At 55.0% G+C, this 17,914-nt stretch overlaps 1 protein-coding gene across 4 annotated transcripts in view; it reads right to left on the bottom strand.

Annotated features, from left to right (window-relative positions):
• rpap1 (RNA polymerase II associated protein 1) overlaps positions 1–17,914 on the bottom strand; it is a 129,469-nt gene that overhangs the window by 52,756 nt on the left and 58,799 nt on the right. For all 4 annotated transcript variants that reach the window (XM_067991234.1, XM_067991233.1, XM_067991235.1 and 1 more), the window contains exons 10-14: positions 17,186–17,287; positions 9,436–9,603; positions 6,813–7,010; positions 2,236–2,370; positions 666–845 (exon numbers count right to left, since the gene is read on the bottom strand). In XM_067991234.1, the coding sequence (XP_067847335.1) occupies positions 666–845; positions 2,236–2,370; positions 6,813–7,010; positions 9,436–9,603; positions 17,186–17,287 (783 nt within the window). The remainder of the gene's footprint in view (positions 1–665; positions 846–2,235; positions 2,371–6,812; positions 7,011–9,435; positions 9,604–17,185; positions 17,288–17,914) is intronic.

Below are 17,914 nucleotides of genomic sequence, written 5' to 3'. Positions count from 1 at the left end.
AAGACAGTCATCAATAATTCCCAACAGGGAATTCAGGACAAACTTCTTTACCCAGAGAGTGGTTAGAATGTGGAACTCGCTGCTGCAAGGAGTAGTTGAGGCAAATAGCATAGATGCATTTAAGGGGAAGCTGGATAAACACATGAGGGAGAAAGGAATATGCTGATCGGCTGAGATGAAGTAAGGTGGGAGGAGGCTCGTGTGGAGTGTAAAGACCGGCATAGACCAGTTGGGCTGAATGACCTGTTCCTGTGCTGTAAATTCTGTGCAATGAAAGAAAAATTGTGGCAGATTGGTCGGAGAAATGATGTGAGAGGGGACGAATTTAAGATGATCACAAAAAGAATTAAAACGGAGGCTAGAATTTGTTTTTACACAGAGGATAGTAATAATATGGAATTCGCTACCACAAATCCTAATTGAAGCAGCTATCAACTCCTCGAAAAGGGAGTTAAGATCGTTGCTTGAGAACAAGGAATATAAACAGGTATGGAGAGCGAACAGTAAAGTAAGATTAGACTAGGTGGAGGAAAACACCAGCGTAGACTCAAAGTCAAACCCAAACAATAACACAATCAGCCTTAAAGGGATATCACCCGACAATTCCCCTCATTTGTATTAAAGTGTGGTGAATGAAGAATGGGTTAAGCTAAGGTGACCCCTACCAGAATAGCCGACATATTCCTCCCGGCAGATGCCAGGACTCGGGTCAGTTTCATGGCGGCCGCATTTGGCACACCGTGAGTACTGGTCATCGGCTGGCTCATTTTCAGGCTCTGGATCTTCCAGGTGAACGGCAGGAACTCCGAGACGATCGTCTCCAGCAGCCTCGGGCACTCCAGAATCTGAAAGAAAGAGAAAGCACGAGATTGAAGAAACGATGATCTTCTAACAATTTTTACACCACTTCTGGGTTCTCATGCAACACGTGTAACTCCAGGAATCTCCAACAGCCAGGCCTTGGGAACCGAGAGCCAAGTGACAGGCCATTCTGCACATTCTCTCTCATGCAACTCTCTCGCCTGCCTCGTTCTTTTTATTCAAACCCGTTTTATTCATTCGCCTCCATGGTGAACTAAGATCATAGATAAATAAGGAGACACTGTTTCCACTGGCAGGAGGGTCGGTAATCAGAGGACACAGATTTAAGATAATTGGCAAAAGAACCAGAGGGGAGATGAGGAGTAATTTTTTCTTTTAAAGCAACAAGTTGTTATGATCTGGAATGCACTGCCTGAAAGGATGGTGGAAGCAGATTCAATAGCAACTTTCAAGATGTATACTTGAAAGGGAAAAATTTGCAGGGCTTTGGGGAAAGAGCAGGTGAGTGGCGCTAATTGGATAGTTCTTTCAAGGAGTCGGCACAGGCAAGATGGGCCAAATGGCCTTCTGTGTAAGATGGGAGATTTGAATAATCAATACCACTTGAGTCCAGAACACAACATTCCGAACAGTTTGGAGATCTCTCTCCCCTCATGTTCTCCCTCTCACCTGCTTCTCCCTGACATGCGACTACATTCTCTGCTTCCTAGGCTCCCAACTTCTGCATCACCCAGAAATGTCTTCCCCAGCACCGCGCTGTTTGCTCTATCAAGACCCCAAACTCCCACCCCCTCATGCACTCCATATTCTTTTCTATTTCCCCTCCCCACCCCATACAACTTCCGTGTGCATGGCGAAGCTCTCCCACTCCTACAAGCATCCCTCCCACTCACTCTCTCACGCAACCCTAGCTATAGTGCCAGCCTTGGCTCAGTGGGTAGCGCTCTCACCTCTGAGTCAGAAGGTTGTGGGTTCAAGCCCCATTCCAGGCTGAGACTTCAGTGCAGTACTGAGGGAGTGCTGCACTATCGGGGGTGCTGTCTTTCAGATGAGACATTATACCGAGGCCCCATCTGCCCCTCTCAGGGGGACATAGAAGGTCCCACGGCACTATTTGAAGAAGAGCAGGGGAATTCTCCCCAGTGTCCTGGCCAATATTCATCCTTCGACCAACATCATGGAAACAGATTATCTGGTCATTATCACATGGCTGTTTGTGGGACCTCGCTGTAAGCAAATTGACTGCCACGTTTCCCTACATTACAACAGTGACTACACTTTAAAAGTACTTCACTGGCTGTAAAGCGCTTTCAGATGTCCTGAGGTCGTAAATGCAACTTCTTTCTTTCTTTATAATGGATATGTGCAGAACGGTAAATATTCAATGACGATGACTAACAGAATATTAATTACCTGATGACAAGCCTCAGAGGAATGTCTTGCTATTCGAGTCAAGATCGCCAAAATGTCAAGAACAACTTCTGGAACGGGTCGAACAACTTCGAGGATGTAACGCAAGCGGTGAAGTACTTTCATCTTCAGCAAACCCTGGGGGTGGGGAGAAGAACACCGCAAATAAGGTAAACGTAAGATTATTAAAGGCGTAGATAAGGTAGATAGAGAGAAACTATTTCCTCTGGTGGGGGAGTCCACAACAAGGGGGCATAACCTTAAAATTAGAGCTAGGCCATTCAGGGGTGATGTCAGGAAGAATTTCTTCACACAAAGGGTAGTGGAAATCTGGAACTATCTCCCCAAAAAGCTGTTGAGGAAACAGAGGCCGTTCAACCCCTCGGCCTGTTCCGTCATTCAATTTGATCATGGCTGATCTGTATCTTAACTCCATTTACCCACCTCCGTTCCATCGGCCTTAATACCCTTACCGAACAAAAATCTATCAATCTCAGTTTTGAAATTTTCAATTGACCGCAGCCTAGCAACTTTTTTTTGGGGGGGGCAGGGGGGTGGAGAAAGGGAGTTTCAGATTTCAGAGGCTAGGCCGATTGAACATTTCAAAACTGAGATTGATTGATTGATTTTTGTTAGGCAAGGGTATTTTTTTTTATATTCGTTCATGGGATGTGGGCGTCGCTGGCAAGGCCAGCATTTATTGCCCATCCCTAATTGCCCTTGAGAAGGTGGTGGTGAGCCGCCGCCTTGAACCGCTGCAGTGCATGTGGTGAAGGTTCTCCCACAGTGCCGTTAGGTAGGGAGTTCCAGGATTTTGACCCAGCAACGATGAAGGAACGGCGATATATTTCCAAGTCGGGAGGTTGTGAGACTTGGAGGGGAAAGTGCAGGTGGTGTTGTTCCCATGTGCCTGCTGCCCTTGTCCTTCTACGTGGTAGAGGTCGTGGGTTTGGGAGGTGCTGTCGAAGAAGCCTTGGCAAGTTGCTGCAGTGCATCCTGTGGATGGTACACACTGAAGCCACAGTGCGCCGGTGGTGGAGGGAGTGAACGTTTAGGGTGGTGGATGGGGTGCCAATCAAGCGGGCTGCTTTGTCCTGGATGGTGTCAAGCTTCTTGAGTCTTGTTGGAGCTGCACTCATTCAGGCAAGTGGAGAGTATTCCATCACACTCCTGACTTGTGCCTTGTAGATGGTGGAAAGGCTTTGGGAGTCAGGAGTGAGTCACTCGCCACAGAATACCCAGCCTCTGACCTGCTGTTGTAGCCACAGTATTTATATGGCTGGTCCAGTTAAGTTTCTGGTCAATGGTGAACCCCAGGATGTTGATGGTGGGGGATTCGGCGATGGTGATGCCGTTGAATGTCAAGGGGTGGTGGCTAGACTCTCTCTTGTTGGAGATGGTCATTGCCTGGCTCTTGTCTGGCGCGAATGTTATTTGCCACTTATCAACCCAAGCCTGGATGTCGTCCAGGTCTTGCTGCATGCGGGCACAGACTGCTTCATTATCTGAGGGGTTGCGAATGGAACTGAACACTGTGCAATCATCAGCGAACATTAAGGAATATGGAACCAAGGCGGGTAAATGGAGTTAAGATAAAGATCAGCCATGATCTAATTGAATGGTGGAACAGGCTCAAGGAGCTGGAATAGCCTACTCCCGTTCCTAATGTTCCTTCCTAAGTGATAAGGATCGGAACAGACAAGCAGTACAATCCGACAGTTTAGAACTGCACTCAGCTGCTAGTGGTGAGGAGGCACTGGGCCTCAGGAAGTCAAGCCTGCTAGGTTCATTGTCAAGAGGCTGTGTTTTGGGACAGAGGTTTGTCAATCCATTCTGTGCCAGATATAAAACCAATACTATAGGGCAAACCAGAAAAAATGCTGTCAGAGCAGGCCACTCGGGACAAGCCAGTCAGCTCATCTACCCCAAGTTTCAGCCTACTTCTTGCCCTTTCCCCAAAATAATGTTGTAGAACTGAAACATCTGCACTTAAACAATAAGTGGAACTTCAAGGGTATGGAATGGGCCATCAAGCCCCTGGATAGTTCCACCTCTACAAGAAGAATTTGCACTTATGTAGCACCTTTAACATAGTAAAATGTCCAAAGGTGCTTCACAGGAGCGTTTACAAACAAAATTTGAGTGTGGATCGTTGGTGTAGGGGTATGATTCTTGCTTTGGGGTGATAAATTGAAACTTGAGAGAGGTCCTACATACAAATCCCAGACGAGCCATTGTTGAAAGAAAGGGCATGGTTAATGCTTCTGGTAGAAAAAAGAAAAAACAAAATTTGACACCTAGCCACGTAAGGAGATATTAGGACAGGTGACCAAAAGCTTGGTTAAGGAGCGACTTAAAGGAGAGAGAGGTGGAGAGGTTTAGGGAGGGAATTTCAGAGCTTAGGGCCTAGACTGCTGAAGGCACGGCCGCCAATGGTGGAGCGATTAAAATCTGGGACGCATAAGAGCCCAGAATTGGAGGAGCGCAGAGATCTCGGAGGGTTGTAGGGCTGGAGAAGGTTATAGAGATATGGAGGGGCGAGGCCATGGAGGGATTTGAAAACAAGGATGAGAATTTTAAAATTTAAAAGTACAATGCAAAAGCTGCAGGACAACATCCAGTGTAATGGTGCAACCAAGGTATCTCAACAGGCATGGCCTCCGCAATTGTACTTTAGTGCCATGAGCCTGTCTCACTGAGCGAGAGAGTCGCAGAGAGATGAGACGCGAGAAGGAAGGGGGGGGGGGGGGTGCGGAGGGTGACAATGGAAGCACGAATGAAGAAGGGAAAGAAAAGGTGGATGAAGAAAAAAAGCAAGAAATAACAAGTATTGGGAACTGAGGGGGAGAAAAGAGAGAGAAAGAAATCAACTCTCAGAATACAGGACACAATATGGGAGTATTACATGGGGAGCAGAAGAAAAGCAGCTGATGCTCTCAGTGGTGTGTCTGATCTGATCTTATGATACATGAACAAAGATCATCTCCATCGGGCAGCTGCTTAAGCCGCACACAACAGCTTCCCAGATCACACCAAGTGACTGAGCACCATTGATTGGAAGGCAATCCCAGTCATCTATTATGGAAACATATCGGAGCTTATTCTCTGCAATGGCTTATGATTTCCCAATTCTTCCCCTTCCTTCTAAAACAAAAGGCTCTTGATGGCGGGAAGGTCCATGGGCACCAACAGCCTTCAGCCCAGTGTTCATTTATCGGACGCAAGCCTAGACGGTGTATGTCGGTAGACTATTCAGGCATGGGGGAAGATCACGACTGATCGATATTCTGTCCTCACCCGATGCCTACACGCTCATCTTCCAGAGTCACTCATGACCAGGAGCAGAAACCCGGGTTGATTCCGCACCCCCCCCCCCCACTCTCCCCTTCCCTTGATCACTTATAACACCCCTGGCTGGGATGAGCAGAGACTCAGCAACAATGCTTCATTTGTAAATTATCAGTTGCCCAGGACGCACGCACTTAGTCCAGGAGTTCATTTAACTCCGTCCAAAAACAGACAGCAGGATGAGATTGAATCAAAGGAAATTGAAAACAGCTCATTTCCAAAGCGACTGGCAACTTTAATCTTCTTGAAATTACTTTGCAGTATTTGCCCCTTGGGAGCTAAAGGAATTCTCCCCCGGAAGAGTATGCCCAGGCTGCCAAGGCATAGATTGACTTTACACTCACACACAGCTACATATGGCTCAGTGGATAACACTCTCGTCTCTCAGTCGGAAGGTCATGTGCTCAAGTCCCAGTTCCAGAGACTTGAGCACATAATCCAGGCTGACACTTCAGTGCCGTACTGAGGGAGCGCTGCACTGTCGGAGTGCCGTCTTTTGGATGAGACGTTAAACCAAGGCCCTGTCTGCCAGCTCAGGTGGATGTGAAAGATCCCATGGGACTATTTCAAAGAAAAGTAGGGGAGTTCTCCCCATCGTCATGGCCAATATTTAGCCCTCAAGCAACATCACTAAAACAGATTATCTGGTCATTATCACATTGCTGTTAGTGGGAGCTTCCTGTGTGCAAATTGGCTGCCGCGTTTCCTACATTACAACAGTGACTACACTTCAAAAGTATTGCATTGACTGTAAAGTGCTTTGGGATATCCTGGGGTTGTGAAAGTCTCTTTTTTTGGGCAACCAGCATAATTCAAACGCTCATAATGCACCAGGGCTGGGAATTACCCAAATGTTAAACTTGGTGCCTGTGACTAAGCAGTTTAAAAGACCACCCCGACATTCTCCCCAAGCAGCTAGCTCCCTCTCGCGGCAGTGTTTTCCCAACCATCTCAAGTGGATTTGGTCTGTATGCTCTGCGATCCGGCCCCTGACCGTGATGCTTCCCCCCACAATCCAACATGATGCAAGGCACAGTTCATAGGGCTTAGGGAGGCATATAGCTAAAAGGCGAAAACCTACACGGCTGTCACCTATGTATAGAGAAAAGGCATAAGAGGACAACAAGCCTGAGTCAAGATCCTGGGTGAGAGGCCTTAATGGAATGATTCTGTACCATTTTAGATACTCAAACGCGTCTGTAAAACAAGGCAGCTTGTTAAAAGGACATTACTTTCACTGCGTCAGCATGGGCAACATCCGGGTCAGCTTTCTTATCCTCCTTGGACTTGGCTTTCTCGTTCTGCCTCCTCGCCTTCGGTTCTTCCTCCTCCGGATCCTCATCATCCTCGTCATCCTCCTCTGCTTCATTAGGTCGAAGGGGAAATGCGGATGCTCCCAAGTACCAGGAGAAGGTCCTGTCGAGATGTTCCTGCAGGGAAGGGGCTCATGTTTACTGGCAGCAACAGGATCAATCTCCGCCCAGCACCAAATATTTTCACAACTTTTTATTTTACCACACGTATTGTATTTTAAACAAAAAATGTTTTGAAAGTTATAATGATACACAGTGTGAAACAGAACATGTGATGCTCATCGCTTCGCAATCTTACTTTAAGTCACAGGCACCCTCCCAGGTCCAGCAGGAGTGAGGGAGAGTGAGTGAGTGAGTGAGTGACTGCCACAGAAAGTGATAACACGAGGTAAACAATTAATAATTAAGGAAAACTCTCTCATTTTGATCTAAAAGCTCAAACATATATCAACTGCACTTCGGAATCTGTTGGTGAAGGGAGTTGATGTTCGCCCCCCGCAAACTCATAGAATTCTGGGACAGCCCTCCCTTCTAATATAATTTCCCTCTCTCTCCTTTATCCCAATCCCCTTCCTCATCTTCCTCCCTCCGATCTCCTCCTCCTCCACTCAACTCTTCATTGTTCCGTCTCGTCCATCCCCTACCTCCCCCTCCATTCTCCCCTTCACCCCATCTCTCTCTTGCTTCCAACCCTGCATTCCCCCTAACCCTCCTCCCCTCTTCCTAAAACCCCATTTCTCTCTGGCACCCAATACCTCCATCCCCCTAACCCTCCCTTTCCCACGGACCCCCCCCCCACAACCCTCTAACCCTGCTTGACTTGAATATTTCACTTACTTTCAGCCCCTCGTGTGCAGTGCCACGAGAGATGGGACTAGTTTTTAATAATATAAAACCAGTCTCATGATACCTCACACAGCAACAGATTCATGAATAATCCACTGCAAAAAAAACTTGATAGTTGGCTCGCCAACTCTGGTTGGACATATTCCTGGAGGTTTCATCACATGGCCTTCCTGCTTCCACACAGTTAAAACATGTTTTTTAAATGCCCCTATGATTTTTCTCCCGGGTTTGCTCTGAGCAGTGTCCTGGAGATTAGTCTTTAATTCCTGGAGATTCCAGGGCAATCCTGGAGGGTTGGCACCCCTACTTGATAATAGTCCAGCTGTGTGGTATAAGCTAAGGTAACACATGTCAGGAATGGAGTCTGAGCCCCCTCTCCAGACAGCTGCTTTGTGCTGCTGGACAGGGAACCCCAGACGAGTTCAGGGCCGCACGTCACAGCCAATAGCGGCTGCTATTCTGAGCCTGGAGCTGCCAGATGTAACAGAGAGATGCAGTTAACCTTCAAACAAAAACTCATTACGCAGAGAGAGTGGCACGGATTGATAAGAAGGGAGGATGGTGCAGCAAGGCAATACATCTGATGTGTCAATGATATTTAAGACTGGGCAGGAAGGAGGGGGGGGGGAGGCAGCTGAGGCTCTTTTTTGAGTTTTGCGATTTCTGTTAATGGAAATAGTCGCCGCATCGCTCAAGCAGGGGAGCAGTCTGCAGCAATCAGTGACCCAGCGGGGGTGGGGGAGAGAACACAAATAGAGCAAACATACATCAGTACAGAGGGGGTGGGTGAAAGCAGTATTCAGAGTTCAGAGGAATAGTCTCAGCTTTTGTCTCCTTGCCCAAAATAGTCTCAGCTTTTGTCTCCTTGCCCAAGGTTCACACAATGAGGTGATAGGTGTCGCAGCGACCGGGGGACCGACACCCGAGGGGTCAGGGAGCGCGGGACCGACACCCGAGGGGTCAGGGAGCGCGGGACCGACACCCGAGGGGTCAGGGAGCGCGGGACCGACACCCGAGGGGTCAGGGACCGCGGGACCGACACCCGAGGGGTCAGGGAGCGCGGGACCGACACCCGAGGGGTCAGGGACCGCGGGACCGACACCCGAGGGGTCAGGGACCGCGGGACCGACACCCGAGGGGTCAGGGACCGCGGGACCGACACCCGAGGGGTCAGGGACCGCGGGACCGACACCCGAGGGGTCAGGGACCGCGGGACCGACACCCGAGGGGTCAGGGACCGCGGGACCGACACCCGAGGGGTCAGGGACCGCGGGACCGACACCCGAGGGGTCAGGGACCGCGGGACCGACACCCGAGGGGTCAGGGACCGCGGGACCGACACCCGAGGGGTCAGGGACTGTGGGACTGACTTACAATGCGTTAGCAAACACGGATGTATGAGTAAAGGGAGTGGGGCCTCAATGCAACAGATTCGAGGCAGGCCAGGAGCAAATATCACACTCTCGACACGTCACCTGGGGCTGTGGCAGACGGGATTTGACCTTCCAATCTCAGTACCCTTTACTTCGCGATACTCCTACTGACTGGGTTGAACCTCCACCAAGCTGTGGCTGTAAAAACACATCCCAGGGGTCAAAGTGCACAGGAGGCGGTTCTCAAAGACGAGGCACGTTTGACGGGTCAGGTTATTTGCTGAGCCTTGGCCATTCTGGAAAGTCAAGGATCCGTGACATACCTCATCAGAGGGAGAGACCAAGAGCGCCTTCAGAGCCTGAACACAGGCAGCGATCACATTCTCAGCGCTGTCGTCCAGCGAGAACCGCAGGAGGAACAGGAAGCCGGCATCCAGCAGCATTCGCAAGATGCTGTGCTTGAGCGAGGAGCAGAAGTCACCATCTTTAGCCTGGAACAGAACAGCAGGACAGCAACTCAAGCTAAGTGCACCACACATCCCACAACCGGCAAGAGCTGGAAGCGACTTCACCGAACTTAGTAGACCTCATTTGAGGCACCCCTTCCAATTCCTTTGTCCACTCTTCTCCTGAGGACACTGGCCACGGTATAATCCCCATGGCAATATGACCACGTGACCATGCATCAAGCTTGGACTTTGGCAGTACGCCGTTTGATAGTGAGACATTGGGCCAAACCAGATCCTGTCCCTGCCTCAAGTCTGGACACCTACATTTTCCAAAAGTTGCTTTCTGCGGGATCTTGGCGTATCCAAGTTGACCACTGTGTTGCCTACATAACAACAGTGACTGCACATTTACTGCAAAATGTTTTGAGGTGATCAGGTGCTAAAGAAATGCAAGTCTGTCTTTCTTTTATCACACCCACTGAACCATCTTCCCAATTCAGGTGACATCTGCAGCGCGAAAGAGAGGGCGGGAGGGCGCGCGAAAGAGAGGGCGGGAGGGCGCGCGAAAGAGAGGGCGGGAGGGCGAGCGAAAGAGAGAGCGGGAGGGCGCGCGAAAGAGAGAGCGGGAGCGCGCGCGAAAGAGAGAGAGGGAGCGCGAGCGAAAGAGAGAGCGGGAGGGCGCGCGAAAGAGAGCGCGGGAGGGCGCGCGAAAGAGAGGGCGGGAGGGCGCGCGAAAGAGAGGGCGGGAGGGCGCGCGAAAGAGAGGGCGGGAGGGCGCGCGAAAGAGAGGGCGGGAGGGCGCGCGAAAGAGAGAGCGGGAGGGCGCGCGAAAGAGAGAGCGGGAGGGCGCGCGAAAGAGAGCGCGGGAGGGCGCGCGAAAGAGAGGGCGGGAGGGCGCGCGAAAGAGAGAGCGGGAGGGCGCGCGAAAGAGAGAGAGGGAGCGCGCGCGAAAGAGAGGGCGGGAGGGCGCGCGAAAGAGAGAGCGGGAGGGCGCGCGAAAGAGAGAGCGGGAGCGCGCGCGAAAGAGAGAGCGGGAGCGCGCGCGAAAGAGAGAGCGGGGAGGGCGCGCGAAAGAGAGCGCGGGAGGGCGCGCGAAAGAGAGCGCGGGAGGGCGCGCGAAAGAGAGGGCGGGAGGGCGCGCGAAAGAGAGAGCGGGAGGGCGCGCGAAAGAGAGAGCGGGAGCGCGCGCGAAAGAGAGAGCGGGAGCGCGCGCGAAAGAGAGAGCGGGAGCGCGCGCGAAAGAGAGAGCGGGAGCGCGCGCGAAAGAGAGAGCGGGAGCGCGCGCGAAAGAGAGAGCGGGAGCGCGCGCGAAAGAGAGAGCGGGAGCGCGCGCGAAAGAGAGAGCGGGAGCGCGCGCGAAAGAGAGAGCGGGAGCGCGCGCGAAAGAGAGAGCGGGAGCGCGCGCGAAAGAGAGAGCGGGAGCGCGCGCGAAAGAGAGAGCGGGAGCGCGCGCGAAAGAGAGAGCGGGAGCGCGCGCGAAAGAGAGAGCGGGAGAGCGCGCGCGAAAGAGAGAGCGGGAGCGCGCGCGAAAGAGAGAGCGGGAGCGCGCGCGAAAGAGAGAGCGGGAGCGCGCGCGAAAGAGAGAGCGGGAGCGCGCGCGAAAGAGAGAGCGGGAGCGCGCGCGAAAGAGAGAGCGGGAGCGCGCGCGAAAGAGAGAGCGGGAGCGCGCGCGAAAGAGAGCGGGAGCGCGCGCGAAAGAGAGAGCGGGAGCGCGCGCGAAAGAGAGAGAGGGAGCGCGCGCGAAAGAGAGAGCGGGAGGGCGCGCGAAAGAGAGCGCGGGAGGGCGCGCGAAAGAGAGGGCGGGAGGGCGCGCGAAAGAGAGGGCGGGAGGGCGCGCGAAAGAGAGGGCGGGAGCGCGCGAAAGAGAGAGCGGGAGAGCGCGCGAAAGAGAGAGCGGGAGGGCGCGCGAAAGAGAGAGCGGGAGGGCGCGCGAAAGAGAGAGCGGGAGGGCGCGCGAAAGAGAGAGCGGGAGGGCGCGCGAAAGAGAGAGCGGGAGGGCGCGCGAAAGAGAGAGCGGGAGGGCGCGCTAGAGAGCGGGAGGGCGCGCGAAAGAGAGAGCGGGAGCCGAGGCGCGCGCGAAAGAGAGAGCGGGAGGGCGCGCGAAAGAGAGAGCGGGAGGGCGCGCGAAAGAGAGAGCGGGAGGGCGCGCGAAAGAGAGAGCGAGGAGGGGGCGCGCGAAAGAGAGAGCGGGAGGGCGCGCGAAAGAGAGAGCGGGAGGGCGCGCGAAAGAGAGAGCGGGAGGGCGCGCGAAAGAGAGAGCGGGAGAGCGCGCGCGAAAGAGAGAGCGGGAGCTCGCGCGAAAGAGAGAGCGGGAGCTCGCGCGAAAGAGAGAGCGGGAGCGCGCGCGAAAGAGAGAGCGGGGAGCGCGCGCGAAAGAGAGAGCGGGGAGCTGCGGCGCGAAAGAGAGAGCGGGGAGCGCGCGCGAAAGAGAGAGCGGGGAGCGCGCGCGAAAGAGAGAGCGGGGAGCGCGCGCGAAAGAGAGGGGCGGGGAGCGCGCGCGAAAGAGAGGGCGGGAGCGCGCGCGAAAGAGGGGGCGGGAGCGCGCGCGAAAGAGGGGGCGGGAGCGCGCGCGAAAGAGGGGGCGGAGCGCGCGCGCGAAAGAGGGGGCGGGAGCGCGCGCGAAAGAGGGGGGCGGGAGCGCGCGCGAAAGAGAGGGCGGGAGCTGCGCGCGAAAGAGAGGGCGGGAGCGCGCGAGCGAAAGAGAGGGCGGGAGCGCGCGCGAAAGAGAGGGCGGGAGGGCGCGCGAAAGAGAGGGCGGGAGGGCGCGCGAAAGAGAGCGCGGGAGGGCGCGCGAAAGAGAGGGCGGGAGCGCGAGCGAAAGAGAGGGCGGGAGGGCGCGCGAAAGAGAGCGCGGGAGGGCGCGCGAAAGAGAGGGCGGGAGCGCGCGCGAAAGAGAGGGCGGGAGCGCGCGCGAAAGAGAGGGCGGGAGCGCGCGCGAAAGAGAGGGCGGGAGGGCGCGCGAAAGAGAGGGCGGGAGGGGCGCGCGAAAGAGAGGGCGGGAGGGCGCGCGAAAGAGAGGGCGGGAGGGCGCGCGAAAGAGAGGGCGGGAGGGCGCGCGAAAGAGAGGGCGGGAGGGCGCGCGAAAGAGAGGGCGGGAGGGCGCGCGAAAGAGAGGGCGGGAGGGCGCGCGAAAGAGAGGGCGGGAGGGCGCGCGAAAGAGAGGGCGGGAGGGCGCGCGAAAGAGAGGGAGGGAGGCGCGCGCGAAAGAGAGGGCGGGAGGGCGCGCGAAAGAGAGGGCGGGAGGGGCGCGCGAAAGAGAGGGCGGGAGGGCGCGCGAAAGAGAGGGCGGGAGGGCGCGCGAAAGAGAGGGCGGGAGGGCGCGCGAAAGAGAGGGCGGGAGGGCGCGCGAAAGAGAGGGAGGGCGCGCGAAAGAGAGGGCGGGAGGGCGCGCGAAAGAGAGGGCGGGAGGGCGCGCGAAAGAGAGGGCGGGAGGGCGCGCGAAAGAGAGGGCGGGAGGGCGCGCGAAAGAGAGGGCGGGAGGGCGCGCGAAAGAGAGGGCGGGAGGGCGCGCGAAAGAGAGGGCGGGAGGGCGCGCGAAAGAGAGGGCGGGAGGGCGCGCGAAAGAGAGGGCGGGAGGGCGCGCGAAAGAGAGGGCGGGAGGGCGCGCGAAAGAGAGGGCGGGAGGGCGCGCGAAAGAGAGGGCGGGAGGGCGCGCGAAAGAGAGGGCGGGAGGGCGCGCGAAAGAGAGGGCGGGAGGGCGCGCGAAAGAGAGGGCGGGAGGGCGCGCGAAAGAGAGGGCGGGAGGGCGCGCGAAAGAGAGGGCGGGAGGGCGCGCGAAAGAGAGGGCGGGAGGGCGCGCGAAAGAGAGGGCGGGAGGGCGCGCGAAAGAGAGGGCGGGGAGGGCGCGCGAAAGAGAGGGCGGGAGGGCGCGCGAAAGAGAGGGCGGGAGGGCGCGCGAAAGAGAGGGCGGGAGGGCGCGCGAAAGAGAGGGCGGGAGGGCGCGCGAAAGAGAGGGCGGGAGGGCGCGCGAAAGAGAGGGCGGGAGGGCGCGCGAAAGAGAGGGCGGGAGGGCGCGCGAAAGAGAGGGCGGGAGGGCGCGCGAAAGAGAGGGCGGGAGGGCGCGCGAAAGAGAGGGCGGGAGGGCGCGCGAAAGAGAGGGCGGGAGGCGCGCGCGAAAGAGAGGGCGGGAGAGCGCGCGCGAAAGAGAGGGCGGGGAGCGCGCGCGAAAGAGAGGGCGGGAGCGCGCGCGAAAGAGAGGGCGGGGAGCGCGCGCGAAAGAGAGGGCGGGAGCGCGCGCGAAAGAGAGGGCGGGAGCGCGCGCGAAAGAGAGGGCGGGAGCGCGCGCGAAAGAGAGAGGCGGGAGCGCGCGCGAAAGAGAGAGCGGGAGCGCGCGCGAAAGAGAGAGCGGGGAGCGCGCGCGAAAGAGAGAGCGGGGAGCGCGCGCGAAAGAGAGAGCGGGAGCGCGCGCGAAAGAGAGAGCGGGAGCGCGCGCGAAAGAGAGAGCGGGAGCGCGCGCGAAAGAGAGAGCGGGAGCGCGCGCGAAAGAGAGAGCGGGAGCGCGCGCGAAAGAGAGAGCGGGAGCGCGCGCGAAAGAGAGAGCGGGAGCGCGCGCGAAAGAGAGAGCGGGAGCGCGCGCGAAAGAGAGAGCGGGAGCGCGCGCGAAAGAGAGAGAGGGAGCGCGAGCGAAAGAGAGAGAGGGAGCGCGAGCGAAGAGAGAGAGGGAGCGAGCGAAAGAGAGAGAGGAGCGCGAGCGAAAGAGAGAGAGGGAGCGCGAGCGAAAGAGAGAGAGGGAGCGCGAGCGAAAGAGAGAGAGGGAGCGCGAGCGAAAGAGAGAGAGGGAGCGCGAGCGAAAGAGAGAGGGAGCGCGAGGACGCGAAGAGAGGGAGCGCGAGCGAAAGAGAGAGGGAGCGCGAGCGAAAGAGAGAGGGAGCGCGAGCGAAAGAGAGAGGGAGCGCGAGCGAAAGAGAGAGGGAGCGCGAGCGAAAGAGAGAGGGAGCGCGAGCGAAAGAGAGAGGGAGCGCGAGCGAAAGAGAGAGGGAGCGCGAGCGAAAGAGAGAGGGAGCGCGAGCGAAAGAGAGAGGGAGCGCGAGCGAAAGAGAGAGGGAGCGCGAGCGAAAGAGAGAGAGCGCGAGAAAAAGCGAGCGCGAAAGAGAGAGGGAGAGAGAGAGCGGAGCGAGAATATGGTTACAACATGAGCGTGATGTTTCTAAAGCTCCCCCGACAATGCTTTGATACCAACTTTGGAGGAGCACAAAGAGAAAAGGGAGCAGATTCTCAGCCCCACACTGTTAGGGGGAGGGGGGAAATCGCCAAGCGGGCTGTAAAGCAAAAGCCCACACATCAGATGGTGGGAGGGGAGGGAGAGCGGCGAAGGTACACGGAGCCCCAAACAGCTCAGCGCATTACCCCACGGGACACAAAGTCACGCAGTGCCGTGTGACAGAGAGGGGAATTGAAACTCTGCTGCTCTAAACACTTCTATTTTGGTAAATGCTTCAAATCACAAAAAAGAACCTGTTTACCTTAACACATTCGATCAAATTAAGTGTCTGGCTTGAAATTTTATTGGCAAGCTGCAGTGTAACCATGGCAACAATCATATTTTCTATGAATCTCATTAAAATATCAAATGGAATACCCAAATAGTGGAGTCAGACTCACTTCACAGCCGGTCATCTGTCAACCCTCAGTAAGTGTGAATTCCACTCAGCTGCCTCTGCTGCTTCCCCCACCCCCATTCCCCCGTTCCTCTTGCCCACCAAGCCCCGGTTCCCCCTACCCTAGCCCTGAACCCATGTCTTCATCTAGTTTCTCTCCTATTGTCCCTCATGTCCTGTCTGAGCTCATCTGTCCAACCTCCTGCTCCCTTGACACAACTAAACAGATGATCACCCAACTTCCCTTCCTGGCCCCCGTGCTAGCTGACATCGTAAATGGTTCCCTCTCCTCAGTACTGTTCCCCTCCCTTTCGAAACAGCCATCATCACCTCTCCTCAAAGAAAAACACCCTGGACCCCCTGTTCTGCCAACCCCTTCTCCGAACTCCCTTTCCTCTCCAAATTCCTTGAATGTGTTGCCGCTTCTCAAACCCATTTTTCCCACTACTCCGTGTTTGAATCTCTCGAGTCAGATTTCCGTCCCCCGCCACAGCACCAAGTCAATCCTAACCAAGTAACATCCTGTGTGACTGTGACCAGGGTGCATTAACCCTCCTCAACCTCTGCAGCCTTTGACACGATTGATCACACCATCCTCCTCCAGTGCCTTTCCTCCATTGTCCAACTCAGTGGGATTGCCCTCCTTTGGTACAAGCTCTTACATTTCCGATTGTAGCCAGAGCATCTCCAACAATGGCTTCTCTTCCTGGCCCTGCACCTATACCTCTAGAGTCCCCCAAGGATCTATCTTTGGCCCACTACTCTTCCTTATCTACATGTTGCCTCCTTGGCAACATCCACAGCAGACATGGGGTCAACTTTCACACCTATGCTGATGACACCCAGCTCTACCTCTCCACCATCAGTCACGACCCCTCTAATGCCTGTGTTGTCACACTGCTTGTCCGACATTAAGTCATGGATGGGCCTCAATTTCCTTTGGTTAAACATTGGGAAGACTGAAACCACTGTCTTCGGTCCCCACCATGAACTCCGTTCCTCAGCCACTGATTCCATCCCTCTCCCTGGCCACTGTCTCAGGCTGAACCAGACTGTTCACAACATGAGCGTCCTATTTGACCCTGACCTGAGCTTCCGACCCCATATCCGTTCCATCACCAAGACCGCCTTCTTCCACCTTCATACGTCGTCCGTCTCCACCCCAGCCTCAGCTCATCTGGCTGCTGAAATCCATGTCCATGCCTTTGTTACCTCTAGGCTTGACTGTTCCAATGCTCTTCTGGGCAGCCTACCATCCTCCACCCTCTGTAAACTTCAGCTCATCCAAAATCCTGCCCGTATCCTATCCGGCACCAAGTCTTACTCACCCATCATCCCTGTGCTCGCTGACCTCCATTGGCACCTGGTCCCCCAGTGACTCCAATTTAAAATTATATCCCTCCATGGCCTCGCCCCTCCCTAGCTCTGTAACCTCCTTCAGCCCTACAACCCTACTAGAACTCTTCCTCTGACTCTGGCCTTTTGTGCATCCCCCACTCTTTTCACCCTACCATTAGTGGCCGTGCCTTCAGCCGTCTAGGCCCTAAGCTCTGAAATACCCTCTCTAGACCTCTCCACCTCTTTACCTTCCCCTCCTCCTTTAAGATCCTCCTTAAAACCCAAATCTTGGACCAAACATTTAGTCACCCCTCCTAATATCACCTTCTTTGTCCATTTTTTCTGGTTATACCTCTGAAGTATCTTGGCCTTCTACATTAAAAGGACTCTCTAAATGGGTACCAGATCACAGGGTGTGCCCCAGTTCCGATGCCACCTATCTATGAACAGCCCACAAACACTCCTTATCTGTCCCTCCATATAAAGACTGGTGACTTGGTGTGTGGTTGCACATTATATAGATATGAGTGCTGCATGACCCTACAGGTACGCTCATTTACCTAGATACGTACAACATATGTATACATGAGTGCTGTGGGACCTACACATACCCTCACTTAGTTACATGTTTACTTCAGATAACAACAGAACTCTTTGCAGTAAGAAATTTTGAATTATGCCAGGCGCACCTTTTGAACAATGCATGCCAGCATCTGAAGTGCCAGGGTTCGCTGCTGAATGATCTGACTGCGAGATAAGTGGAAGAGCTCTTGCAGTGAATACCCAGCTTGCTGAAAGAGACAAACCTACTGTTAGAAACGATTAAAGCAAACAACAGTTAAGAAATATTAGGCAGTCTGCCAGCTCCTCATCGACTGCCAGCACTGCCCTACTGAAAGGACAGAGAAAGAAAGACTTGCATTTCTGTCGCGCCTTTCACAACCTCAGGATGCCCCAAAGCACTTTACAGCCAATGAAGTACCTTTGAAGTGTAGTCACTGTAAAAATGTAGGAAACGCAGCAGTCAATTTGCGCACAGCAAGGTCCCACAAACAGCAATGGGATAACGACCAGATAATCTGTTTTTCGTGATGTTGGTTGAAGGATAAATATTGGCCAGGAGACTGGGGAGAACTCCCCTGTTGTTCTTCGAATAGTGCCATGGGACCTTTTGCGTCCACCTGAGAGGGCCTCAGTTTAACGTCTCATCTGAAAGACGGCACCTCTGACAGTGCAGCACTCCCTCAGTACTGCATTGGACTGTCAGCTTGGATTACGTGTTCAAATCTCTGGAGTGGGACTTGAACCCATAATCCTTCTGAGTCAGAGGCGAGAGCGCTACTGACTGAGCCGCGGCTGACACTCCTCCCAGAGCCTTAGGGAATCCGCAATGCAAAAGGCTCTCCTGGGCAGTGCCA

Source organism: Heptranchias perlo, chromosome 10 (genome assembly GCF_035084215.1).
Source record: "Heptranchias perlo isolate sHepPer1 chromosome 10, sHepPer1.hap1, whole genome shotgun sequence".
In the NCBI taxonomy this organism is placed as follows: domain Eukaryota; kingdom Metazoa; phylum Chordata; class Chondrichthyes; order Hexanchiformes; family Hexanchidae; genus Heptranchias; species Heptranchias perlo.
The sequence above is the reverse complement of the archived record's forward strand: the minus strand, read 5'-3'. Positions and strand labels throughout refer to the sequence as shown.